The 27,071-nt window shown below is 44.9% G+C and overlaps 1 protein-coding gene and 1 long non-coding RNA gene across 2 annotated transcripts in view; one reads left to right on the plus strand and one right to left on the minus strand.

Moving 5' to 3' along the window:
* Ccz1 (CCZ1 homolog, vacuolar protein trafficking and biogenesis associated) lies at nucleotides 1-23,751 on the minus strand. The gene is made up of 15 exons (XM_050124428.1): nucleotides 23,555-23,751; nucleotides 22,558-22,655; nucleotides 22,365-22,458; nucleotides 20,964-21,041; nucleotides 20,359-20,406; nucleotides 18,895-18,978; nucleotides 16,079-16,254; nucleotides 14,145-14,226; nucleotides 11,110-11,171; nucleotides 10,728-10,839; nucleotides 4,407-4,440; nucleotides 3,661-3,778; nucleotides 2,459-2,617; nucleotides 1,985-2,112; nucleotides 1-340 (listed from the first exon to the last, which is right to left on the minus strand). Exons 1-15 carry the CDS (start codon nucleotides 23,666-23,668, stop codon nucleotides 285-287), a joined length of 1,443 nt encoding a protein of 480 aa, XP_049980385.1. The 5' UTR covers nucleotides 23,669-23,751; the 3' UTR covers nucleotides 1-284.
* LOC126489863 (uncharacterized) overlaps nucleotides 23,683-27,071 on the plus strand; it is a 15,399-nt gene continuing 12,010 nt past the window's right edge. Inside the window, exon 1 of the long non-coding RNA XR_007589031.1 lies at nucleotides 23,683-23,819. This is a non-coding gene — a long non-coding RNA (uncharacterized lncRNA). The remainder of the gene's footprint in view (nucleotides 23,820-27,071) is intronic.

The following is a 27,071-nucleotide window of genomic DNA, read 5'->3' on the forward strand; positions in this document are numbered from 1 at the left end:
TTTTTAAAAACTTTAACAATTTATTAGTCTTATTTCCCAGTAAAATATCCACATAATGTCAGAAGAATGGAATGATATTCAGCTGACTACCTTTAATTAATTCCACATAAATAATCAGCATCTAAAAACCTCAGGGAATCATCAGACCAAGTAGAAATTGATTTTTCAAAGCAGGTATTGCTTTACTCTTGTCACTAATCCAGTCAGTGTCATGACCAGTAAGTTGTAACGGTAAACAAAAGGTTTGCTGAGGCTTTTAAAGAGGCCCCGGGGAGCCAGCGGGGTCAGTCCAAGAAGAAGATGTTGTTGAACTGTGTGGCGCAGAGTTTTTTCACCTCTTCTGCAAAAGAACAGAAAATGGTGTATCAAGGAACACAGCTTCTCTCCTTAAAGGCTAGATGTTTGGTCAGGACATTCGGTTCTTTGGGGATACAGTTAGGAAATAAGTAAGTCTGAACTAATGTTGACTTTAAATTCCAGAAGCCTAAGCAATAACAAGATTAGCCAACAGGAAGGCAGCCAGGGAAACATCAAACTCCTAAGCACACTAGAAATACCACTTCTCAGGGTCAGAAAGAAGCAGTGTGAGGAATGCCTGAGACACCCATGGTCGGGGCATTAGAAGGGTGGCGCTCTGTAGAAGCGGATGGGGTGCACAGAAACTCTGGCTACAACTAGGGGTGTACAGCAAGTGCTTCACAGAGACCATGGCCTCGACTCTACTCCACTCCCACTTCACTTTGAGCCCAGAGCCTTGAGTATGCCAGGCAAATTCTGGACCAGAGCTACATGCCCACACCTCTTAATTCCTGTTTTTATTTCAGGCCTGCACTAACTGATGCTTTTCAGTACACAAATATTAACACAAACACAGATATAAAATGTCTTAAGGCTGGGCATGGTGAGGCTGCCTGTAATCACGTTCTTTAGGAGAAAGGCCGGAGGACGGTTTTTCAGTTCAAGATCAGACTGGTCTACATAGTAACTTTCAGGCCAGACAGACAGGAGATCTTGTCTCAAAAAAATAAAACAAAAATCCCCAAACAAATAGGCAAAAGTAAAGATGTAAGCCCCTCGATTTCCTTTACAGTGTGCTTACTGGGCTATGTCCCCGACCCGTGCTGCTGCTAGTGCCATTATACAGCTGAGCACCGGAGAGGCCCAGCGCCAGCCACCCTTGCTTCAGGACAACATTCATTAAGACCACAAAGCAGCTGCAGGATGCACTGTGCAAACAGCCAGACCCAGCCCATGTGCAGAGGGTGACAGCTGGAGGTAGCGTGTCAATCTGGCAGCCTGTTTAGAGAGACATGTTCTCATCACAGACATATGAAAGGACATCTGTACACAGTGTGTACAGCTGTGGGGCTGTGGGTGTTGATTTATTTTTCTTTCTTTCTTCTTTTTTTTTTTTTTTTTTTGGTTTTTCGAAAAGAGTTTCTCTGTGTAACCCTAGCTCCCATTCTGTAGACCAGAGTGGCCTTGAATATAAAGATCCGCCTGCCTCTGCCTCCCAAGTGCTGGGATTAAAGGCGTGCACCACACTGCCCGGCAAAAACAATTTTCTTTTAAGGCATCATTAAGTTTTGGACTACATATTTGTGTGTGTGCGCGAGTACGTGAACATGGCCATGTATGTGTACGCCATGGCACACGTGTGGAGATCAGAGGACTACTTGTGTGTCTCGGGCATCAATCTCATGTTGTCAAGCTTGGCAGCATGTTCCTGCACCCACTAAGCCATTTCACAGGCCCTATTTACTTTTTTGAGTCAGGGTCACCGTAGCCCAGGCAGACCTCAAACTCACTATGTATCTGAAGATGATACTGAACTCCTGATCCTCCTGCCTCGTCCTCCTGAGAGCTGGAACTGCAGGTGTGAACCACCGTGTGCAGGTTCTATAATATTTCTCAATACAGGGAAAAGAACATTTTGAAATATCAGTGGCATTAAAATTCCATTGAAATATCAAATCTTAGTTACCATTGACTTCGATCAGGTTTGCGTTTTTTTGATTCAGAATTACATACAGCTCCCGCTGGTCAGACTTCTTCCCAACAACCCAGTAATCGCTCATGGCTTTCACAATGATTTCTTCATCTTCATCCGCTCTGTAAGAAAGTTTCAGATGGGATGGTTTTATATACTCAGCTCAACTGTGGGGGGAAAAAGAACTCAAGACAAGAAATGGCACTAAACTGTCGTCACAAACAGTCAGGAGTTATGTGTGAATGAAGGCAACTTCGTGTGATATGGGAATAACATCCATGAGTGGGTGGAGCCTGAGCCCTTTCCAGGGGATCTGCGTCACTGGGAAGGCTGAGGCAGGGGGATCTTGAGTACCACCTAGGCTACAGAGTGAAATTTGTGGAAACAAACGAATAAAAAATAAATGCAATTCCTTTATAATCTATTCTCAGAGAGACAGTACCCGCTTTGAGAAGCGTCTAGAATTACCTGGTAAAGTCACTGTTGATGTCACCTAGAATCTTCATCAGATCTGGATGGACGGACGTGAGTGACACACTGGGCGTTTTCCTCATGTGAATTGTACTTTTCTCTGCTAAATTCATGTGGTTGAAGTAGATGAACTTAAACTGGGGTTCTTTCTCAGACCTGTCCAAACACGGCAGCGAGGTGTGACAGTATGAAAGAACAATTACCCAACTGCACAGCCACAGTGTGAACTCTCAAAGTGTCATGTGGCCTTGGCTCAGTAAACAAACAAAACCCAAAAGAATTTTGAACACAAAATTCGTGAACTAAAACTGTATGGCAGGGCTGGCACGGTGACCCAGAAAGGAAAGGCACTTGCCACCAAGAAGCCCTGAGTTGAAGCCAGGATGCACGTGATGGAAGGGAGAACCGACCCCTGAAGACCCTCTGACCTAGACACTGTATAAAGGTCTTGCATTTTCAATGCTGGGTGTTCAAGTCAAGGATCTCAGTGACGGGGGTCTGGAGAAATGCTCAGCAGATAAGAGGTCCTGAGTTTAATTCCCAGCAACCATATAGTGGCTCACACCCATCTATAATGGGATCTGATGCTCTCTTCTGGCCTACGTGTGTACATGGAGATAAAGCACCATGTACATAAAATAAATAGACCTTTAATACAAATTTAAAAAATCTCAGTTGTAACCAATGCTTCATCCAATAATAATAACATATGATATCTAATATGATAAAAAATTTTCCAGAGAACTGGTCTACTTTAACAAAAATATTTTCCCTGCTATGTGATTTTTTCTAAATGAAAGTATATCATCCATGAAGTCTGACTTACTACCTGTTCTGTCAAAGAAAGAACTGATCTCTGCTGGCCCCGACTCAGGAGACTAACATTTCGTTATCTCCAGTGCTGGGAATGAATGTATTCCATGTGAAGTAGTCACGGACTGCAGCTCACTATGTAACTTCCCACTATCCCAGTGAGAGCTGTCAAGCTGCATCAGCCTCTTCCACTGAAGATGAAACCCAAATGGGAAAATACCTTCTCCTTTCCTCAGGACATCACCGATAGGACGGAACAGCAGACAATGCTTCCTAGACTCCAGGACACGCTGCAGCGTTAACACTGCCCACACCCATCAGTGAAAGCCACTGCCACTTGACTTAAGCACTTAGTGTATGAGAGTAAACATGACACAGATACAAACCCGGATATTCTCTTGTTGATATTAAACTGCTCACAGATGTCAGATGCCAGCACTGTAAGCTGGGGCCCAACAATACTGTCCAATCTTCGGCAAAACTCCAGTGTCAGTTGCGTGGAGGCTGGCGGGAGTTTGAGAAACAGCACTCAGTGCTACAGTACTTCGTGTCTGACAATTCCTACTCATTCTACAGTTCAATATTTGACAGTCTCCAGTGAAAAATCTACTGACCAACTGAATGAGATAAAGACAACTAGGGAACAAAACAATCAGATGCCCCTTCCTCCCAAACTGAACAGAAATAGAAAGTTAGAGTTGGATATAGCTAACATGAAAAGGGGAAACCTCTTCACTATGAGGGAGGTTTTAGATACCTTAAGTAGTGGCAAACGCGCTGCCCACCCCAGAAATACCCGAGGTCAAGTACTACTTAACACACAGGACACAGCACTTGGAGTCACCGGCTGTTTGATTCATCTCAAACATACCTCATTTAATCCTGAGTCCTTAGAGGGCAGGCACCACTGCCACCCACCACAGTCAGTGAGCACAGAAAGGCACTGGTCCTACTGCTGGACTTTAAATGCAATAGGGATCAATGAAGGTGGCAGAGGTTCCAAATGGGAAGCAGTGATTAAAACAGCCTCTCCATGGTTTGTGACAACATATTGATCATTTAAGGACAGAACCCAGCAAACTGTAGAGATCTGACCCAGGCAGGCTGCAAGCAGACCCACGAGGACACCTACCATCAATCATAAAGCACACAGCTGCGCTCATGGCCTGTGGGGAGACAAACCAGAGATTACAACTGGTACAGAGAGGCGGAATAGGGCTGTAAGCAAATGTGGTGAGTTCGTCTTGATTTCAACAAACCAACTGTAGGAAGATACTGCTCTGTCAACCAGACAGTACGGAGGCTCATATGAAGGGGGCTGGCTTGTTTGGTATGGTATGGTACTTATGCTACGGTGCGTGGCCTCATCAGTCAGGGACACAAAGGATTTAAAGACGAAGTGACATAATTTAAAATGCTCTCAAAACAAAACAGCACAATGGACAGACAAAAGGCTGGCATCTGACGCTGAGCATGGTGGTGCAAGCTTTAATCCTGGCACTCGGGAGTCAGGAGCAGCTGAATCTCTGAGTTCGAAGCCAACCTGGTCTATAACGAGGGCTCCAGGACAACCAGGGCTACACAGAGAAACCCTACCTTAAAAATAAGACTTGGCGTCTTATTAATTCAACTTTGATGGATGTCTCAGATTTCATTGTTCTAGTCTCTCTGTGTACACTTGACAATTTCCATTTAAAAAAAAATCAACTTAAAAGAGACTACATGTTGCTAAAATCTTGCCAAATAATTGCAGTTATGACATCAGCAAGTAACAGCAACCAAGACCATAGATAAAACTAAAATTGCCAGCTGGGCGATGGTGGCGCACGCTTTTAATCCCAGAACTTGGGAGGCAGAGGCAGGCGGATCTCTGTGAGTTCGAGACCAGCCTGGTCTACAGAGCTAGTTCCAGGACAGGCTCCAAAGCCACAGAGAAACCCTGTCTCGAAAAACCAAAAAAAAAAAANNNNAAAAAAAAAAAAAAAAAAAAAAAAAAAAAAAAAAAAAAAAAAAAAAAAAAAACCTAAAATTGCCAAATGTAGTGGTAAAGGCTTGTAATTAATACTAGTACTCAGGAGATAAAGAGGAAAGAGGATCAGGAGTTCAAGGGCAGTCTCAGTTACACAGCAAATTCAAGGTCAGCCTGAGCTACCTGAGACCTGTCTCAAAAGAAACCAAACAGGAGCTGTAGAGATGGCTCATAGTGAGGAGCATGCACCGCCCTTGCACAGGACCTGAGCTTAGTTCCTAACACCCAGGTTGGGCAGTTCACAAAACTCCAGACACAGGGGAATCTGGCAGCTCCAGCCTCTAAAGGCAGCCATACTCATGTGCACACACCACATACACACAGTGTTACACGGATAGTCTTTATAACTACAAATAAATTAAAATGAAGAGCTAAAACTGATGGCCTAAGGTCCCATCTGAAGATAATGGAAAAAAAGGGCACACTGAACCTGAAGCCAACAGAAGGAAGGAGTCGCAATAATCAAAGCAGAAGTGACCCCAACAGGGAACAAGAGAGAAAACGCACAAAGCCAGCACTGGCTTCCGGGGAAAAAGATAACACAAGACTGCAAACCCTCTTCTCATACTGGAATAAAAAACGACAGAGAAGAACTCCAGGTAAATTAGCAATCAAAAGGAGACATCACCATGGCCTCTACAGGAAGAGGAGGAAAAAAATAACACATAAGTACCGTAAAAATGTGTATGCCAACAAGCTAACTAGCTTACTGGAATTCATAAATGGCCGAGGAAGACAGAAACTACTGAAACTCCCTCGAGAAGAAATGGAACAAGATAAGCTGACAACAAGAAATTCATAATTCAAAAGCTTACACGAAGTCAGGTGTGGTGGCGCACACTTTAAATCCCAGCACTTGGGAGACAGAGGCAGGAGGATGACTGTGAGTTCAAGGCCATTCCGGTCTATAGAGTGAGTTCCAGGACAGCCAGGACTACATAGTAAGACCCTGTTCCAGAAAACTAAAATTAAAAAAAAAAATACTCACACAGAAACACCCATGGTCAGAGAGTTCTACTGGGAATACCAGCAAACATTTAAAGAGTTAGCACCAATCTCTAAAGTCTTTCAAAAATAGACTTCTCAAATCATCCCATGATGGCATTACCCTCACATCTATACCAGACACAGGAATCTCAACAACAAAAAAAGCATCCTCTGGAATCAGCCTGACAGATGCAGGACTGGGGAGAAGGTCAACCATGACCAATCCCTGATAAAGTTTTGGGCATGGTGGCCAGACAACTTCCCTAGAGGGCATCACTGCACTCACTTCCTTCGTTACTGCAGAAATCGGGGCTGTGCTGTCTGAAGTGTGCCAGTCTGATTCTTGATTGTGTGTACTGTGTATGTGTGTGTGTACGTGTGTGTGTGCACCTGCATGGAGACCAGGGGAAGGCATCCATCATCTCTGCCCTGTTCCTTTGAAGCAGGGTCTTCTCCTAAACCTGGAGTTCATGGGGTTGTCTCTCAACTAAACTGGCAGCTAGCAAGCCCCAGCAACCCTCCCTCCTTTCTCAGAATGCCCCACTGCACTCCCCCCAGAGTTGGAGACACAGGTGCATGTGAGACCGTGCTTGTTATGGTGGTGCTGAGGTCAGCATTCAGGTCCTCACTCCTGTGCAGCAAGTGCTCTTAACCACTTCAGTCCTGGACTGACTTCCATCTCTGCTCCGTCACTGTTACAAGGTAACCTATAAACATAAAGGCCTTTCAGGGTTCTGTTTTTCCCATGAACTAATGACTTTAAATGTCGCCCTAAAAAGCAGTTGATATCCAAAGTGAAGATAGTCCTGGAAGCTCCTGAGCTCCTGGGGCCACTGAACTGACCCTTGACTACACTAATGGATAAATTACATCCCCAAAAGGCTATTTAAAAAGATAAGGGCTCTACACAACACAAGTTAACGTCGCACCTTAAACTGTATCTATAGACAGAGTCAAGAGGTGGAAAGCCAGCTAGTGAGCGAACCCTTTTCTGTGAACACACCAGGACTCTAGCCTGGCAGACGACAGACTTTCCCTACTCCAATTGCTGCCTTAAAGTAGGCCTCGGTACCGCTCTGGGTCAGACCTGCTGGGGTGGGTTATAGGGTGTTCTCGCAGTTTACCCTCCTCAGGCTGCTGCCACACAGCTATGCAGGACACCAAGAGGATGTCAGGGTGCAGCGAGACTCTACTAAGTTTGTCTGTTTTCTGTTTCATTTGTGATCTACAGTGGGGCTGGGATGCTGCTCAGTGGTTGGGTCCTTGTGTAACGTACACGAGACCCTGGGTTTGCGACCTGGTACCAAAAAAAAACAAACATTATCATTGTCATCATCATCAACATCAATGCCTACACCAAAACCACTCCCTCTCACAACTTCAGACTGCTTGGGAGACACTGCATTGAAGCCAGGTGTCACACACACCACACACGTGCTCTACTGAGCTACGCCCCGTTCTTCTCTCAGAACCCTGCAAGTCTCTCCTGCTGTCTCCCCGGCCTCAATCAGCTCCTGCCCTGACTTCCCTGGAAGATGGACTGGGATATAGACTCCCCAATTTACTTCTGGTCATAGTGTTTTATGACAGCAATAAAAGCCCTAACTAAGACACAAGGGCTTTATGCATGCTACTTCCTCCCATGAGCGTATCTCTTGGGAGATACCCAAGATGGAGCAACTTAGCTTGACCCTTCTAATGAATTTCATCTTTTAAAAGCTGTATTTTCAGTGGGTCTGGAGAGATGGCTCAGCAATTAAAAGTATTAGCTACTCTTGCAGAGCGTTGGAATTCAGTTTTCAACACCCTTGGGTGGCCCACAGCTGCCTCTAACTCCAGCTCTAGGGGTTCTGGTATCCTACTATGGCCTCCACAGGTACCCTTGCATGTACACACACACACACACACACACACACACACACACGCACGCACGCACGCACGTGTGTACACACATACACACGCACATATAAATAAGAAACTTTTTAAAATTAAAACCCTTTTAAAAATTGTATTTTCAGGGGGCTGGAGAGATGGCTCAGCAGTTAAGAGCATTGCCTGCTCTTCCAAAGGTCCTGAATTCAATTCCCAGCAACCACATGGTGGCTCACAACCATCTGTAATGAGGTCTGGTGCCCTCTTCTGGCCTACAGGCATACACGCAGAAAGGATATTGTATACATAATAAATAAATAAATAAATGAATGAATAAATAAATAAATATTTTTTTAAAAAATTGTATTTTCAGGGTGGAGAAATGGAGAGTTACTGTATAAAGGACAAAGACTTCTTGAAAGAGATGCTGTTAACAGTGCATATTTTATCACAATAAAACAATATTTTTGAGACAGAATCATACTGTGTAGCTCCAGCTAGCTTAGAACTCATTATGTAGACCAGGCTGGCCTCAAACTCAGAGATTCACCTGCCTCTGCCTTCCTAGTGCTGGGATCAAAGGCGTGCACCACCACACTCAGCCACAATAAAAAAAGTTTACGTGATAGCTTTAATTAAATTGTGTTTAATATAATGTGGTTTTTTGTTTTGTTTTGCTTTTCATCAGGGGGACAATACTCCCACTCTAAATGCTAAGATGACCTTGAACTTATGACCTTTCTGCCTTGGCCTCCTGAATGCTCTAGTCATAGTCATGAGCCATTCCACTGGGCTGCCTGGACCCTTTCATATCATCCTGCTTCACCTTAATGAACATAACTTCTCTAATCAATGCATACTGCCACTTTTATTTTACTGTGCCTGCACGTATGTCTGTGCACCACACGTGTACCTGGTGCCCACAGAGTCAGAGGACATCAGCCCCCCTGGAGCGGAGCTGCACACAGCTGTGAGATGCTGTATAACCTGGGTGCTGGGAGCCAAACTCAGGTCCTCTGCCAGAGTATCCAGTGCTCAAAGCAGCTGAGTTACCTCTTCAGCTTTATGTATACTAATTTCTTAAAGTCCTCGTGTATCCCCAGAATCAGTTTTCCCCTTCTAAGGCTTGTAGGGTCTTTGGGGGTTTTGGATTTTTGTCATACTTAAGCGTAAGAGGACCCAAAGCTGCTGGGGGATGGCGGCTTTCTGTGTGGTACAGGACGAGAGAGGCGGCCATGCCATGGGATGGACTCCAGGGTGAGTCCGGCTTCTTGGCACACATGCTCACCCAGCCAGCTTGTCTCTCCTTCAGTGCTATCTTTTAAACAGACTCTGTCTCAGCCTGCTGCAGGTCCAACTACAGCTGTGAGCAAGGACAGGAAGGGGAGGACCTACTAACAAAGGCAACAGCCCTACTTCTCTCTTTCCAAGCCCACTTCCCACACCTGGCTTATGCAGGCCACTGCTGAGCTGGGGTTTCTGTGTGCTCCGAAAACAGTGCTCACCTGCACCAGCCCTGTCTCCTCACAGCCCAGACTGAAGCCTTCTCTCCTCTCAGAATTCTCTCAGGATTCTGGTTGTTGCTGTTGTTTGTTTTTGTTTTTCAAAACCAGGTTCTCTCTGTAGTCCTGGCTGTTCTGAAACTCCTTCTGTAGACCAGGCTGGCCCCAAACTCACAGAGATCCACCTGCCTCTGCCTCCTGAGTGCTGGGATTTAAGGCACACACTACCACCTGGCTCAGACATTGCTTTTAATCTTTCTATTATCCAGACAATGACAGGAGTCCCTCAAACTGGTCATCCTTTCTCCCGTTTTCCTGTGTCATAAGTTTTAAGCCTTTGAATGAAAATGTATCTGTAGTTTCAGGTATGAAAGAAGATAGACCTGTGACTAGAGGGTCACAACTGACTAGAGGGAGGAGAGAGGGGGGGAATGGAGGAAGAGGGAATGAAAGGGGAGGGGAGGGAGGGGGAGAGAGGGAGAAAGGAGGCAGGGAGAAGCACTAACCAGGTGTGGCATACACCAGCAGTCCCAGTTACCAAGAGGCAGAAGTAAAGACTGCTTGAGTCGAGATGAAGACCAGACTGGGCAAACAATAAAGCCTCACTCCAAAGTGAAAAGAAAATTCAACCTAACATACATACATATTCTCACAGGAAGTATCATAAAACAAAATACTGTCCTTACAATCAGTCAGCCTAAAGCTTTAGAGTTCCGAGCAAAAGCAGAATTCACGGAGCATGGCCACAGCGAACAGATGGGAGGCATTTGTGCTCCGTGGGCACCACCTCTCACAGCCTTTGGTCTGTGGGCATTCGGGACTTTGGAAACTTGAATATCCCACCTTAGCCAGTAATTCTTTCACTAGTAGCAAAATCGTCTAAAAGGACTGAAAGCAAACTTCCTACTGCAGAAGAGCACCCGTTTTGAGTTTTACAGAAATCAGAGTTTGCAACCCCTTTTCCAAGAAACATTTAAGAGGTGTGACGTGGTGCTGGTCTACACATGCAAAGGAGGTTTGCTTTAGTAGTCATCTGTAACACTGGAGGGAAAACAGTTGTTACCTTATAAACAATTAAATGGAGCTCTTCATAAGTGTCATCTGTATTTACAAAAATTTTGGGGAATCTGCATTTTGCTTCTGGATCATTAAGGTTCAAGGGTCCAGTAAGAAATCTTAAAAGTAAACACAGAGATGACTCAACTCAATGAGGTAAATTGTAAACACAACATAAATAGAACACATTCCTAGTCAAAGGCTATCAATGTTCTGTTGATGCTAGATGCCATTTGGTAAACACCAAACCAGAATACAATAAAGGAACAATTTCATGTCACTGGAGACAATAGAATTTCCTTTTGGTGTTATTGCTGGTAGGGCAATTCAATGCTCACGACTTTATCTTTACCAGAAGAGATAATGAAACCAAACAATGAAAGTCCTACCTTCCGTAGTGTTGAAGATTTCCTGGCATTTCTGGCCTTATTGGGGAATCCCTTCCTGCCAACTGCAATCACAAATGTTGAGAACAATTAGACTGTTTGCCTTTCACAGTGTGACAACTGATCCTACTTGCTAGCTGTCTCACGCCATTCTGCTGTATCATTTTCCTGTATTCCTCTCCATCCAGAAAGAAAAGGAAACTACATTCTAAAATTGATGTGTGCACCCACAGAACTCTGCTGCTCTCAACCTTGGCCAGAGGTCTGTCTGTTTGTTTTTCAGTGATAATGGCTAATGCAGGGCCTTGATAACTAACTGGTCAAAGCTGGGTTTAAGTGACTGAGCGGTCAGTGGCAGAACAGGTTATCTATACCAGCCTTCCGCCACCTCCATCGAAGGCTCTCAGCTTCGATGAGAGCTGGAAAATGGCAAGGAGGTCAGCATCAGTAACATAAATAAAGAAGAACACGATGCCAGGAGGAAATGGTTTGGGGGTTCTGGGTGAAGCTGAAAAAGAAGCATTGGTGGTGGATATGATTAATATACATACTGCATGTATACAACATGCATGAAATATTGAGAGAAAATATAGTACAAATACTACGAAAATACATGAAGAACTAAGTTTAACCAGGACAGTGATAATGTCCATCTAAGCCTAAACCCCATAAACAAATCTAGTCTTTTACTAACTGAAATGTCCATGTTCTTATCTTTTCACACTACCCCATGGAGACTGCCTTCTTTCCATTCCTGAACGTGGGAACTCAAAGTTACAGAAGTACAGGTTTGTCTGCAGTCAAAGTATCTGTCTCCATCCATGGCACCAAGTTTCCTCAAAGATCTGTACTTATCATGCTTTGATTTTGCTAAAAAACCACTGTTTTGGGAGCTGGAGAGATGGCTCAGCAGTTAAAAGCACTGACTGTGCTTCCAGAGGACCTGGGTTTGAGTCTCAGCAGCCACATGGCAGCTCAGCCATCTGTAACTCTAGTCCCAGAGGACCCAATGTCCTCTTCTGGTCTCTTTAGGCACTGTAAGCACATGATATACAAACATATATGCCAGCAAAATTCCCATACATATAAAACTAAACAAATTTTGAAAAACGTTTGGTGCTCTTCTGGTTTTAACAATATGTAGTAGCTTGAATGTAATTGGCCCCCATAAGCTCATAGGGAGTGGCATTATTAGGAGGTGTAGCTTTGTTGGAGTTAAGTATGGCCTTCTTGGAGGAAGTGTGTTACTGTGGTGGTAGGCTTTGAGGTCTCATATGCTCAAGCTACACCCAGTGTCTCAGCTCACTTCCTGTTAGCTGAGGATCAAATATGTAGAACTCTCAGCTCCTTCTCCAGCACTGTACCTGCCTGCATGCCGCCATGTCTCACCGTGATAATAGACTAAACCTCTAAACCTGTAAGCCACCCACGCTTTCCTTTACAAGACTTGCCATGGTCATGGTATCTCTTCACAGCAATAGAAACCTTAACTAAGACAACGTATCACCTCAGAATATCCCCAATGCATAGTATACCCAGTGGTGAAAATGTGTAGCCCAATACTAATCTATGAGAGAAGCTCTCATAGTATAAGTTCATACTGCCGTGCTGCGTTGTAGCCTTCCACATTACACACGTTCTTCAGTCATGCAATCACGGACTGGATAGAGTCTTCTGTTGTGAAACCATGCTATCAGAAGTTGGCAAGCATCAGAAGTAGTTCCTTGGAGGATGTGCTTACAAGCAAGGCTTTGATATCTGGCAGAGTAGTCAGTCCTGGCTCTGCCACATCCTTGTTGGACAACTGTATTGTTTGAATTTAGGATGTCCCTCAATGATTTTGTGTTAAGGGACTGGTCCCCAGCTGGTAGTGCTACTGGCAGGTGACTGGACTTTGTGGATACCAAGCTCACTGATGGCAAAATCCATTGATGAATTCAAAGTTGAATGGACTATTTGAGATGGGTTCTTGTTGGAGGAAGTAGGTCAGCAGGCATACCCAAGATATACACCTAAGATATATCTATCCTTGGTTGTTCTCTCCCTGCTTCTCCACCCTGAGGCAGGCAGCCTCTGCCACATGCAAGCGGCCAACCTTTGAAACCCGAGACTGTGACAAATCAAGCTTTCCCCCTCTGAGCTGTTTTCCTCAGGTATCCTATCAGTGATGAGAAGCTAAGACATCTACCAGAGTGCTGATGTCCCCTAAGCCTGAGCAACCTCGTGTTAGAGTAACCAACTCTGGAGATAGCTCCAGAGACTCACGAGGGCATTCGATGCGCTGGACACTGGGCACATCACTAGTGCATAGTGAGTACCCAACAACTAACGGAAAAGAGCTAAATTCTGGATAAGGCTCTCCTCAAATCTCTTCCAGTGTTTCCTTAAAGTGCTAAGGCTGTAACCCAGGGCCTTGTGTATGCAGGCAAGTACTCTGCTAGTGAGCCACATGCCTCCCCTTGAATTGATCAGAGAGGTTTTCCCATCGTTTCAAATCAAGGCCTTAAAACACTGGAGAAAGATGGTGGATGAGGGTGAAAAAAGAGCTTGCAAATGAACAGAACAAGCAAAAATAATGACGTTATGGGCGGCGAACACTTCACTTCCAGCCTAAGAAACTATAAAAGAATACTTTGGGGAGAACACCGGCACTTAATGTTCCCTATGAAACGTTGGCAATGAAGTACCACAGTGGCAAAGCAAGCCAGGCAGTTAGTCATCTATTCACAATGTAGATAAGACGCTGCAGACTCAGCCAGAGCTCTCACACATCCCAGGCACTTCAGAGTTCTTTAACCCTATCCAAGACCCAACTTTCTCTCTGTCCCATGAATCGCTCCACCTCCTACCTTTGAATACAAGAGACCATAGAAAAGGTGACATGCATGGTTTCATATGTGACCGTGACCAACCAGTGCACAGCTAAATATTGCTGAGTTTCACATACCAACATAAAGCAGAGTCCTGTTGCCCATCTTAGCACCCATCTCCACCTCCCGTCTACCACCTATGTCTTCATCCATAGAATGCAATCATACCTCAGGTTCAATGTGCCTGGGAAACAGTGAGGTGGTGAGATATTTGTACAAAATCCTCATGTCGTCCTGTTCTAATCCACTCCTGAAACATCAAGAAAACACTGGGTTACAGTTTGGAATTGGTCTTCTGACTTCCCTGCCCTACAGTAAAGCTCGTTTTTTTCTTTACGTAATAGGAAGATGCTGAGCCAGGGATGGAGTTAAGACAGGAGAGGAACTGCCTAGCATGCATGAAGCTCTGGGATCCATCCCTAGCACTGCATGGGCATGCTGGTACACATCTGTAATCCCAGCACTCAGGAAGTTAAGGCAGAAGGATCAAAGGTCATCCTTTGCTATTTAGAGTTCAAGGCTAGGCCACATTACACACTGCAGGAGACCTTGTCTCAAACAAAACAAAGACAAATAGATCCCTCTCCTCTGACCAGTAAGCTCAGGAAGGAGACACAAACCAAGGGCTGGCACTAGCACTGCATGCTGACCCACTGGCAGCTGCTGCTCCACAGTTCTTATTTTAAATGAGACTAGAAATAACAAAAGTCTTTAATCCCAGCACTCAGAGAGGCAAAGGCAGGCAGATCCCTGTAAGTTTAAGATTTATGTGGTCTACAGAGTGAGGTCTACAGAGATACACAGAGAAACCCTGTCTCAAAAAACAAAAACAAACAAACAAAAAAGCACCCATGTAAAAAGCTAAGTGTGACAGTACATTCCTGCAATCCAAGTGCTGGGGAGGTGGAGACAGGAGCATCCCAGGGTCACTGGCTGTCCAGCCTAATTTAATCAGGCAAAATGTCAATACACATAAATAAAATAAAGATAAATGTTTAAAAATGAAAGTAAATACTCTAGGGTCCCTACAGCAGGAACAGATAGATGTTCTGTGCATAGACAGGAAGAGGGGTTCAAAACCTTTGGGGCTCGCATGGCAGCACCGACCCTCAGCAGTCTGGTAGGTGCTGAAATTTCCAAACCAAACATGTGGATGGTTATAAGAGTTATCTTTTGCAGAAGTAACTGAGATGATAAAGAGGAAGGACAAAGTAAAACCAAAATCGAGATACAACTTTCCTTCTGATATATACGTAAGCACTGGATTGAGGACTGAGGCAGGAGGACCACAAGTTACACACTTGCTATGCAAGCCCGATGACCCGAGTTTGAGCCCGGGGCCCACATAGGACTGGAAGGAGACCGGTTCCATAGGCTGTCCTCTGACGTCCACATGCCTGTGCCCACACGTGCATCACACAGTAATAGTGAAATCCAGCAACGTTGTTTCCCCAACTGTCTCTGGTGGAGACACTGATTTATTTCAGAACAGCTCCCTTCTCCCCGACCTCCCCCTTTTCCTCCCCTCTGCCTTTCTCCTTTGCTTCCACCTTTTTTCCCACTTCTCATGTATGTTCGTGTATGACTCTATGTGTACGTAGGTGCACATGTGTAGGTGTGCACTGAGTGTATGCACTGACATAAGGACATCCACGGTTAATTCCAGGAATCATCCTCAATGGCTCGTCTACTTTATTCACTGAGCTGGGCTCTCCCCTCAGACCGAGAGCTCACTAACATGGCTAAACTGGCTAGCTATCCGCATCTCTGCCACTCCACCCCCCTGACTAACATGGCTAAACTGGCTAGCTATCTGCATCTCTGCCACTCCACCCCCCTTACGTTTATGTGGTTCTGAGGATCTGAACTCTGATCCTCATCCTTGCACAGAAAGGGATGAACACTGAGACATCTCCTCAGTTCTGGCTCCTCTGCTTGGTAATTGTAATTGTTTATTACCCTAGCTTTGTTCTAAATAATCCTTCTGATCTGACAATTCCTACCAAGACCTGTCCAGCTGTGACAGACAACCGCACCAATTGCTGCTGAGTTTATTACTCTGACCACGTCTCTTACGGGCCAAGCCACAGGGCGTCACCTACCAGATGAGCTGGTCGTTGTAGAGGAATGCAGTATATTTGACTATACTTAGGCTTTCTTCCATTCTATTGATAAAGGACTGGATTTTCAAGTACGTCATTTTATCCAATGGAAAGAAGCTGATTCCTCCAAAAATATCAAGCAGGTCACACGACTGCAAATGCAGAGTCTGCAAATACTGTGGGGAAAATAAGACACAAGCGTAACAGCATACTCGTATACTCAGTACAGTGCTCCTCGCTGGAAATAATCTCACGTTAGGCTGACATGTGTGGCAGTCACACTCTGATGAACAGCACAAGGACAAATCCAACAAGTACTAAGTCAAGAGTAACTGATTTAAAATCAACAGAAAAGCTGAAAGCCCACTGTTTACTTGGTATGTTTCATCTCTTGGGATTCAGCCCCTTAAGGATCCACACGATGGAGCCATGGACAGACACAGTGCCATTCTGAAGACAACAGTTAACTCATAATAGGACAGCGATGAAGACGAGAACAGGGATTGAGACAGATGGCACCAGAGTGACTTAGTAAATTATCATTAGAGTGAGAAACACTTCAAGATGGCTCAGAGAATAAAGTGCTTGCCACATAAGCATGAGAGCTGGCGTTCAGACCCCAGCATCCACAGAAAAAGTTAGGTATGCATCATGGCTCCATGCAACCCCAGCTGAGGGAACAGAGACGGGGATCCTGGAGCAAGCTGGCCAGTTAGATTTGCTAAAATAGTGACCCTTGGGAGAGACCTTGACTCAATGCATAAGCTGGAAGACAGCTGAAAAAGATACCTAAGTCAACCCCAGGTTGCATGCACACAGTCACAGTAAGTTAAATAGACAATACAAAAATAGGAACGAGAGGTGTGGTGGCTTTAGTGAGAGGCCCCTCCACAGGCTCAGATATGCGAATGCTATGTCCTTAGTCAAAGGGGCAATTCTGAGAAGGGCATCTGTCACTGGGTCAAATCCAGCCACTCTTTCTCTCTGCCTGATGTTCATATAAACAGATGTAATTTCTCATCTACTGCTCCAGCCCCATGCCCACCTGCCTGTGGTCATGCTTCCTGACGTGCTGGTCATGGGCTCACCCTCAGTTAGAGACCTTCTTCTATAAACTGCCTTGGTCATGGTGTCTCTTCACAGCAATGGAACAGTAACTAAAACAAGAGGTATTTTAGGGAGAAAATAAGCTGAGAATTATTACTTGAACATAAACTGAATTTGACAGAGGTTGGGGCAAGTGAAGCAAAACCCAATGCACAATGAAAGAGATTGGTAACTATTCAGAGATGTTATTACTCGGGACATTGACGTTCATGTGACTGAATCTGTGTCACAGCTGTGTCAGGCAGTGTGAAGAGACACCATGACCATGGCAAGGAAAACGCTTAACTGGAGCTAGCTTACAGGTTCAGAGGTTAGTCTACTGTCATCCTGGCGGAAGCATGGCAGCACGCAGGCGGACATGGTGCTGGAGGAGCTCACAGTTTCTATATCTGGATCCACAGGTAGAAGGAACAGAGAGCCCCTTGGACTGGCTTGGGCTTTTGAAACCCCAGGGCCCTCCCCAGAAACCCACTTTCTCCAACAAGGCCATACCTCCTAATCCCTTCAAATAGCGCCATTCCCTGATGAGTAAGCACTCGATCTCTAAGCCTAGGATGGCCACTCTCATCCAGACGACCACACAGCTAAAGCCCCTCCCTTTTCCTGAGTTAGTCCACATGAGGCCTGTGAGGATAGCAGAACCAACAGAGCTGGGTGTGACAGCTCATGTTTCTAATCCCAGCACTTTGGGATGCTGAGACAGGAGGATTACTGTACTGCATCTCTGAGGTCAGTATAAGATAACCAGTAAAATCCTGCCTTAAAAATACATAAATAAGTAAAAAGAAAGAAGTGTGTGTGTATGTGTGTGCGTGCGTGCATGTGTGTGCGCACGTGCGTGCATACGTGTGTGTTCATGAAATAAAGTAAAAATGCACTCCAGTCAGCGGTCTAACTTTTCTAGTCAGCGAGCCCACCCACACAGTAAGACAGCTTTTGAAGTAAGCCTTCCCCACCACACGCACACAGAAGCCGGCAGAACCAGATTAAGCTGAGACATGTCTGGGAGCTGCCCCAGGAGCCCTGGATGAAGACAGGGTGCTCTGTTCCAACAGCCTAGGTTACAGGCTGACGAGCTCTCACTGACCTGGGTTCCTTGCCACATTCAAGGTCTGGATTTGTATCTAAGAAAACAAAGCTGGAGAGAGCTCCACGGTCAAGAGCTCATACTGCTGCAGAGGAGCAGAGTTCAGCTCCCAGCACCCTGGCAGGGACAGCTCTCAACTGTGTAACTCCAGCTCCAAGGAATCGGACATCCTCCTTTGGCCTCTATGAGCACTGCACTCACGAGCACATACCCACACATAGACACACACATACATACATTTTAAGATAAGAACAATAAATTGGGGCTGGAAAGAAGGCTCAGTGGTTAAGAGCATTAATGACTCTCCCAGAGGACCCAAGTTCAATTCCCAGCACCAACAGGGCAGCTCACACCTATCTATAACTCCAGATCCAGGGGATGTCACACAAACATACATGCAGGCGAAACACTAATGCACTATATATATCTTTAAAAATAAATTAAAAAACAAATGTGTCTGCCTCTATATTGCTCCATAAGCCCCCTGGTGTTGGGGATCAGCCAAGGTTCTTATCCAGACCAGCTAAGTGCTCAGCCACTGACTCACATACCAGCTGCACTTATGTCTCTCAGAACTTGTCTGAATATTATTAAAGTTATAAACAAAATTCAGAACACTTACCCGATGGAAAAACTTCTCTAATCTTTCTTTTAGAAGCTTGACACCTCCATCTTCCATGGCTTTCTGAAACGTCCCATTAAAAAGCTAATGGTGGAAAACAGTGTGGAAAATAAAGTCAATGACCTGCACTACTCAATCTCTCTGACCCCATAAATAAATTAAAAACTACAATAGAAACAATCAAACATTTTTAAAGATGGGAATGTAGCTAAATGGTAGCATGCATTTGCCTGAGTTCAATCCTCAGTACTCCAAAAAAGCAACTATTTTTAGAGCCAGACATAGCAGCATGTACCGGTAATCCCGGCACTCAGAATGCTGAGGCAAGATGACTGTGAGTTTGAGGTTGGTCTGGACTATGGAGAGAAAACTTGACTCAGCAAGCAAAGTACAACAACACTGTTTGTAAACACTTCCCAAGTTTATCTTCAACACTTCAACAAATCAGGGTGGACAGACCCTGATTTGAAAGAGAATGCCGGCCCAGTCAGATCCTGCATGTCCTTCGCCAGTGTCTAGCCAGATGAGTACAGATCTCCCCCTTGTCAAAGAAACGTCTCCTCGCAACAGAGACCACTACAGAAAACCACAACTGATCAAAATGCAGAAAAGAAGCGATCGTGTGGCGCCCAGATCCAAGTGAACAACTACAACACAATCCTGCACCTAAGGCTCAGAGACCACAGAAGAACAGGAAGCAGAAATGCTGCAGGAGCCAGAGGGCCAGGAAGACTGTGTGAGGTTGCATCTCCTAGAAATGTCAGAGAAGCTACACCCGTGAAATCTCATCAGCGTGGCTGCCCAAACAAGACCTGAACAAGGATGACACCAAGAGCCATCCTAACACAGAAGGGAGAAACTGTATGGAAGGGACTTAACCTAGATTAAAAGCTAACAACTGGGGCTGGAGAGATGGCTCAGGGGTTAAGAGCATTGCCTGCTCTTCCAAAGGTCCTGAGTTCAATTCCCAGCAACCACATGGTGGCTCATGACCATCTGTAATGGGGTCTGGTGCCCTCTTCTGGCCTGCAGGCATATACACTGACAGGGTATTGTATACATAATAAATAAATATTAAAAAAAAAAAAACTAACAACTGAGGAATGCTGAGAGCAGGAGAAACAGTCTTCCCCACCAAAGGGTCATCCGATAGCCAGGTGGTCGGCTCTGAAACATATACATACAAGTAACATTACATGGACTGAGCAGGTTTTATGTGTGTGTGTATTCAGGTTATATATGTATGTAGTACATATATATACAAACATACAAACATATGATTACGAGAAAGAGACCATGAGCGAATGGAGTGGGGGTTATGTGGAAGGGGCTGGAGGGAGGAAAGGAAAGGAGAAAATATTGTGATATTTTCATTTCAAAACACTAAAATAAAGAATTATTTTAGAACAGTATATTTATTTGTTCTTTCCCAGAGGGCAGTGCAGATGTGGAAGCCACACCTACCTTGTACATGCCGTAGCACTGCCGTAGCACTGAACTGTACACCTTGTCCTACAAACAAGAAAACAGCATCTCACTGGATCCAGGCACAGCAACAGAACAACTCTTGGCAAATCACATGATTATTAGAACTTGGTTCTACGGTAGTTGTATGCTGAAATAACAGGCATTCAAGTGCAAGTTCACAAACCAAAAAGCCGCTGTTTGAAGGGCTTCACACACAGATGACCAGTGGAAGGGATTAAGAAGATAGGGGACTTAAGTATTTTTAGAAGATTATGTTAAAGTAAGCAATAAACATAAAACTTTCCTATGACCCCCAAGAAGGCTCTTAGAAGCTACAGAGTTGCAGGGCGATGGTGGCACACGCTTTTAATCCCAGCACTCGGGAGGCAGAGGCAGGTGGATCTCTGTGAGTTCGAGACCAGCCTGGTCTACAGAGCTAGTTCCAGGACAGGCTCCAAAGCCACAGAGAAACCCTGTCTCGAAAAACCAAAAAAAAAAAAAATAAAAAAATAAAAAAAAGAAGCTACAGAGTTTAAAGGAAGTCACTTGACACATCTGGGAATAACCCTCCTAAAGGCACGGGGACAGAGACTGCACATTACCAACAGCTCCTCCTCTTGGTACTCCACAACGGGCTTGCCATCTTTACTCTGCTTCTCGATGATAGGATTCCGAACAACCTATGAAGTTTGATAAGCAGAAATTATATAATGATACAATTGTATGCCTTAAACCTCCTCTTAATTTTAAAAATCTGGGGCTGGGCAGTAGCTCAGTGGTAGAATGTTTGCCCAGCATATCCTTGGGGTCCAGCTCCAGCAATGGAATATAGACAACCAAGGGCCAGCAAGGTGGCTCAGCAGTTAAAGGCACTCGTCTACAAGGCTGGGGAAAGAGAGAGCAAACCCTCTCAAGTTGCCTTCTAACACATGTGCTAGGGCACATCTCCCCTGAAAAAGTAAATAAGTAAGTATAATAAAAACATTCAGATAAAGAAAATAATTGTGAGAGCCGGGAAGAATGGCACAAAGCTTGAGTTTGATCCCCAGCACCCATGGAAAAGCAGGGCATTCTTAGCACTCAAGAGGCAGAGGCAGGTGGATCTCTATGAGTTAGAGGCCAGCCTGGTCTACAAAAAAAGTTTCAAGCCAGCCAGGGCTACACAGCTAGATCCTGCCTCTAAATAAATAAACAAATGAATACATTGTTAAGGAGTGGGATATGGTGGCACAATCCTAGCATTAGGGAGGCAGAGACAGCTGGATTCCTGGAGCCTGCCAGCCAGCTAGATTAGCATAGTTGGCAAGCCTCCAAGCTTTGTAAGAGACCTTGCTCAGAAAAGCAGGTGGACTCCCAAGGAATAGCATCCAAGATTAATAAATGTAGTACACACAGGCTCACGGGGAAGCAGTGGCACACACCTTTAATCCCAGCAGTTGGAGGCAGAGGCAGGCAGCTTTCTGTGAGTTCAAGGTCAGCCTGATCTATAAGAGTTCCAGGACAGCCAGGACTGTTAAAAAGAGAAACCCTGTCTCACCCTTCCCCCACAAAAAATGAATAAACACACATATGCCCACCACCACTCTACAAATACACAAAAATTATTGAATATGTTAGACCACTAGACACAAAATTACTTCTGTTTGTTGGTGGTGTCTATTTCAGAGCCCTGCAGGAACCTATGCCCGCTAGGCAAGTACCTACTAAAGAGAGCCATCTGTAGACAGAAAGTTTCTCATTATTATTATTATTATTATTATTATTATTATTATTATATTACTATTAGAGACAGGGTTTCTCTGTGTAACCCTGCCTGTCCTTAAACTCACTCTAGACCAGGTTGGCCTCCAACTCAGAGTTCTGTGGGCCTCTGTCTCCCGAGTGCTGGGATTAAACAGTCAGAATCAGAAAAGAAATACTGATTTTTAAATTGCAACCAATTTTCCTGTGATTCCTAGGGATACAAATCCCCAGAATTTCACTATTACTGGATATGTAAATACCATGACCATCCAGAAATTTTCTTCTGGTTCATTGAAGAACTGTCTATTCTTCTGTGTGTGTAAAGATTTTGCAGGTTTCGATGGGCTGAAAGTCCTAGGGAAAAAAGTTTTCAAAACATGGTTGGAACAGCTAGAGTAAGTCGAAAGAATTCACCAATCTCTACAAACAACAAACAAATATGTAAAGTAGTACCTCGTAAACTGTACAATTGCTTCACATAATCCAACATTTCTAATTTTTTCATTCTTTTCTACTTCATTTGGATGATAAAACAAAATTTTATTTTCTTCCTAAAACAGGAAAAAACAGAACACAGCATTAATGTCAGCATTTATTCATCTTAACTCTTAAAGTGCCGAGTTTAACATCCACTTTTCCCATCATTGAGGCTAAAGACAAAACCTAAAAATGACTTTAGAAAACCCAGAATTCCTTTATCGTGGTTTTGTAAATACGGTCATCCCCCAGTCTCACAACTGTGGTATTCACCAGTCACATTTCATAAGTAGTACAAGAAGAGGTTAATGAAAATCCCGGCTTTCTTTCCGCGAGCCACCAAGCCTCTCGAGGAAGATGCGTGCATGCACGTGCGCAGGAATACAGATTGGCAAATTAAACCAAGTCGGTTCAAGAACACTGGGACTGAAACCCTCTAAATAGGACTGTGATTTATTTGCAAGAAAACACAGCTCAGGACATCCTTTGAGGAAGTCACCACCCTTAACTCGGAGCAAACAACTGATTTTTGGGGGGCAGGGGGATTAACTTTCTGAGGCTCCTCCAAGTTTGTTTAGTTGGTTTGGATTCGTTTTTGTTTTTGTGTGTTTTTGTCCGTCCCTCCACCCCCACTTTGGGAGCCACCATCCACCCATCTGGTTCCACCTTTGCAATCGAAGACTTTCAAGAGAAGACAAGTTCAATTTTGATTGCCCAGAGTTGAGTCAAAGGGAAAGACAGTCAAGCCGGGCGGAAGGATTAACCTGACGGACCCTCACTGACAGGACCGGCCCGCGATGTCAAGTGCCCGGCACATCCCACCCGGAGCCACAGCAGGCGACGGAGCAGTCTCGGTCTGGACCGAGGCGACCAGGAGAAGCCGCGTCCGGGCCGCGCCCTGCAGCTCCCGAGCACTGACAGCGGCCGCCGGTGCTCCGGCCCCTCCTCGCGCCCCGCAGCCCCGTCAGCGTACCTCTCCCTCGCGCGGCCCGAAGCGAGGGTTGTAGATGAAGAAGCTCAACAGCGCCGGCGGGAACTGCTTTTCCTGGGCCGCCCAAGTCCCCGTCCCGGCCGCCGCCGCAGCCATCCCCGCCCGGCCCCCACTTCGGGAGCCTCCCCTCCGCCCGCTCAGAGACAGCAGCCTCAGGGAACGCCGCACTTCCGCCTCCCTAGCCGTCGGCCCGGAAGAGGTCGCTACTGACCCAGAAGGAGAACCTGCAGCGCCCGGTCCTTCTCTGGTACGTCCGGGTAGACCCGCTTCCCGCGTATTTCATGGGCTGTGGTGTGTTTTATTTTATTGGCTCGTGGATAGCTCTCATATAAAAAAGGCGAAGACCATGAATTTCAAGAGAAATGCAACAATGAATGGTTTGGATAGTTTTGTTTGGTTGTTTTTCTAACAGGGTTTCACTATGTAGCCATGACTGACCTGGAACTCACTATGTAGACCAGGCTGGCCTCGAACTCACGGAGTTCCTCCTGCCTCTGCCTCTTGAGTGCTGGCATTAAAAGGCGTACGCCACGGATATGGTATTTTCAAAGTGTGAAGAAAGGTTTAGCGGGACACATGCATGTGTCTTAAAGCTTGACCCAATTACATCTGTTATTTTATTTTACTTATTTATTTATTTATTTTTGACATCTATTTTTACTACAAGGAGAACAACTTGTTGAAGTCACTTCTCCCCTTAAACACCTACACTGGGTGTGGTAGTGCATGCCCGTAATTCCAGGACTGGTGAGGTGGAGGTGGGATCAGAAGTTCAAGGTCATCCTCAAATATATAGAACCTCTACTTACATTGTAGAACTTTAAGACAATTCTGAAGCCATTTCTGACAACTCTCAGTACTTCCCCTCCTCCCCTGGGAACCAAGGACAAAGCAGCTATGCCCGTGCACGGACTGAGATGTTGGTAACTTTCCATCTCCCTGAATAGGGGCATGATAACCCTTAGGTGTTGACTCAGTTACTGATGTTTTGACTTAGTCCCTGGGAAGGGGCAAAGTGACCCTCAGAAGTTTCCCTTTACCTGATCTGATCTGGCAACCACTCTCCAGCCAATTATTGGTAAGAGCCCTTTTGAATAAGCCAGTCATAATAGTTAAAGAACAACCCCCAGACATCCCTTCCTTCTGTGTTTTTTCCCATTCATGACAGAATTAATAGAATCCTCATGCTTTTACATCAGCTGTGATATGAGAAATGGTCTCTTGGGGCGACTCCTCCTTGGTGATTGGATGCTAGGGTCCAACAACATTAGGTGTACGCAGTGGACTATAAACAAAGGCAAAAATGTCAAAATCCACCTCACCATGGATCTGGAGAGAAGGCTCAACAGTTAGAGCACCTGCTACTTTTAGAGGACCTGGGTTCTGTTCCAAGCATCCCCCCGGGCAGCTCCTAACTGCCTGTAACTCCAGCTCCAGCGGATCTGATGCCTTCTTCTGGCCTCGTGGGTACCAGTGTGGCACACATATACATATAAAATAAATAGGGCTGGAGAGATGGCTCAGAGGTTAAGAGCACTGACTGCTCTTCCAGAGGTCCTGAGTTCAATTCCCAGCAACCACATGGTGGCTCACAACCATCTATAATGAGATCTGGTGCCCTCTTCTGGCCTGCAAGCATACATGGAAGGAATGTTGTATACATAATAAATAAACAAATCTTAAAAAAAATAAAATAAATATATCCTTTTTTAAAAGTCTACCCTACCACCGACAAAATAAAGCTGGTTTTTTTTTTTTTGGAACAAGTAAAAACATGTAAATCTATAGTCTTCTTGGTGAATAAATGAACAGGCTAAGTGGAAACTATCCTGTCGATTCCGATTTCATCCGTCTTCTTAAGTGTTTGTGAAGTAACCCCATACCCTAACAGTTGCAGAAGTGATACGGGATAGGTTTTTGCTTGAAATTGGATTCATGAGCACTCATTCACACAACATTAAACTGTAGTTGCTACACAGAACTATATAAGCAAATCGACAAGTATGTCCCATCTTTGCTTCATTTTCATGCAGAAAGAACTAACTTGAAAATCTATAGGTTAGCTAAGCTTGATGGCACAGGCCAATAATCTTGCATTTAGATGTAGAAACTGTAGGCTAGCCTAGGCTACACCGTGAGACCCTGTTTCCAAAAAGAAGGTGTTGTTCCTTTCAATGCTCAAAGCAGGGTCTCGAATAGCCCAGCCTGGCCTCGGAGTCACGAAGTAGTCAAGAATGGCCTTGCATTCCTGATCTTTCTATTTTCACCTTCCAAATTCTGGGATCGCCTGTGCACCACCAGGCTCAGTAATTCTGTTAAGCCATTCACAAAGCTGGCTTTGATGTCACACCCAGTAAATCCCAAACTACCTCATCGTGATACAAGCCAAGATTGTAGTTAGATTTTAAAAAAAAATAGTCCAAATTAAAGCCACTGTTGCAGCCTTATTTTATAAACAAGAAGAAAAAAATAACAAGACACTTAGTTTTTCAGCTCTGGAAAAACATATTGCAATCTTGACCTTCATTTTAAAGTCAAAATACTCAACTCTGCTGAGAGCATATTTTGTTGGTCATCTGCAGATTAGGTAAAAATAGCAAAGGCAAGTATGAAAATAAACTGTCTGTTCGCTTGGTTAGCCCTTTCTGGACCGAATAGACTTTGTTAGTTTTCCTGTTTTGATTTGGCCCTGGTGTTATAATTAAAGTTTTCCCTCAGTATGTAAAACTGTATGTAAGTCAAAACTGAGTAGAAATGTCAGAAACAGAAATTTATGCTGGACATGCAAGTGTGTAATGTGTGTGTGTGTGGTGTGTATATGTGTGTGTGATGTGTAGGTATGTGTGTGTGGTGGTTGTGTGGTGTGCGTGTGTGTGTACATAATTGTGTGTGTCAGTGAGGGTGGATTCCTGCCACAGTAAGTGTATGGCGGTCAGAGGGGCTCTTCCATCCGTCTTGTCTGAGGCAGATCTCTGTTGTTTCGCTCATGCACATAGCAGGCTAGACGGTCCACAGGCTCCCGGGGACTCTCCTGGTCTAACTGCACAGCAGATGCTCTTATCCCATCAGCCATCTTCTTGGGCCCTCATTGCTTTTTTCTTTTTTATAGCTCCTTCTCCTCAATAAAGACTGTAAAATGAAGTTCCTAAAGCCAAGTTTGAAGATTATGTATGTAGAGTATTTGGGTTTGGTTTGTTATAGCTTTGGAGCATTTGGTCTCAACTGTGTGGCCCTGGTTGCCTGGAACTCTCTCTGTAGACCAGGCTGACCTTAAACTCAGGAGACTCACTGTCTCCGCCTCCCCAGTACTGGGATGAAGGAGGTTTAAATACTCCAGATGTCTTTTTAGCATGTGGGAGGCAGCATAGGAGGGCCCAGAAGATGCTAAGTGTGGACATTGGGTTAAAAGTAGGAGATGCTGGGGCCAGAAAGTTGGCACCATAGGTAAAGTGAGGAGCCGAGTTCAGATCCCCAGCACCCAAGCAAAACATTGAGCAAA

This window comes from Alexandromys fortis, unplaced genomic scaffold (genome assembly GCF_014885135.2).
Source record: "Alexandromys fortis isolate MF-2015 unplaced genomic scaffold, M_Fortis_MF-2015_v1.1 scaffold_227, whole genome shotgun sequence".
NCBI classification, from domain to species: Eukaryota; Metazoa; Chordata; class Mammalia; order Rodentia; family Cricetidae; genus Alexandromys; species Alexandromys fortis.

Bases quoted from the DNA above. Each gene is read 5' to 3' on its own strand.
- Ccz1 (XM_050124428.1), bottom strand. From the start codon at position 23,668: ATGGCTGCGGCGGCGGCCGGGACGGGGACTTGGGCGGCCCAGGAAAAG. The intron at 21,042-22,364 runs GTATTTACATAT...CAAACTTCATAG, and splicing joins AAAATTTCTGGATGGTCATG to GTTGTTCGGAATCCTATCAT. The intron at 3,779-4,406 runs GTAGGTGTCCTC...AACTCCCGCCAG, and splicing joins TGTGTGCTTTATGATTGATG to CCTCCACGCAACTGACACTG.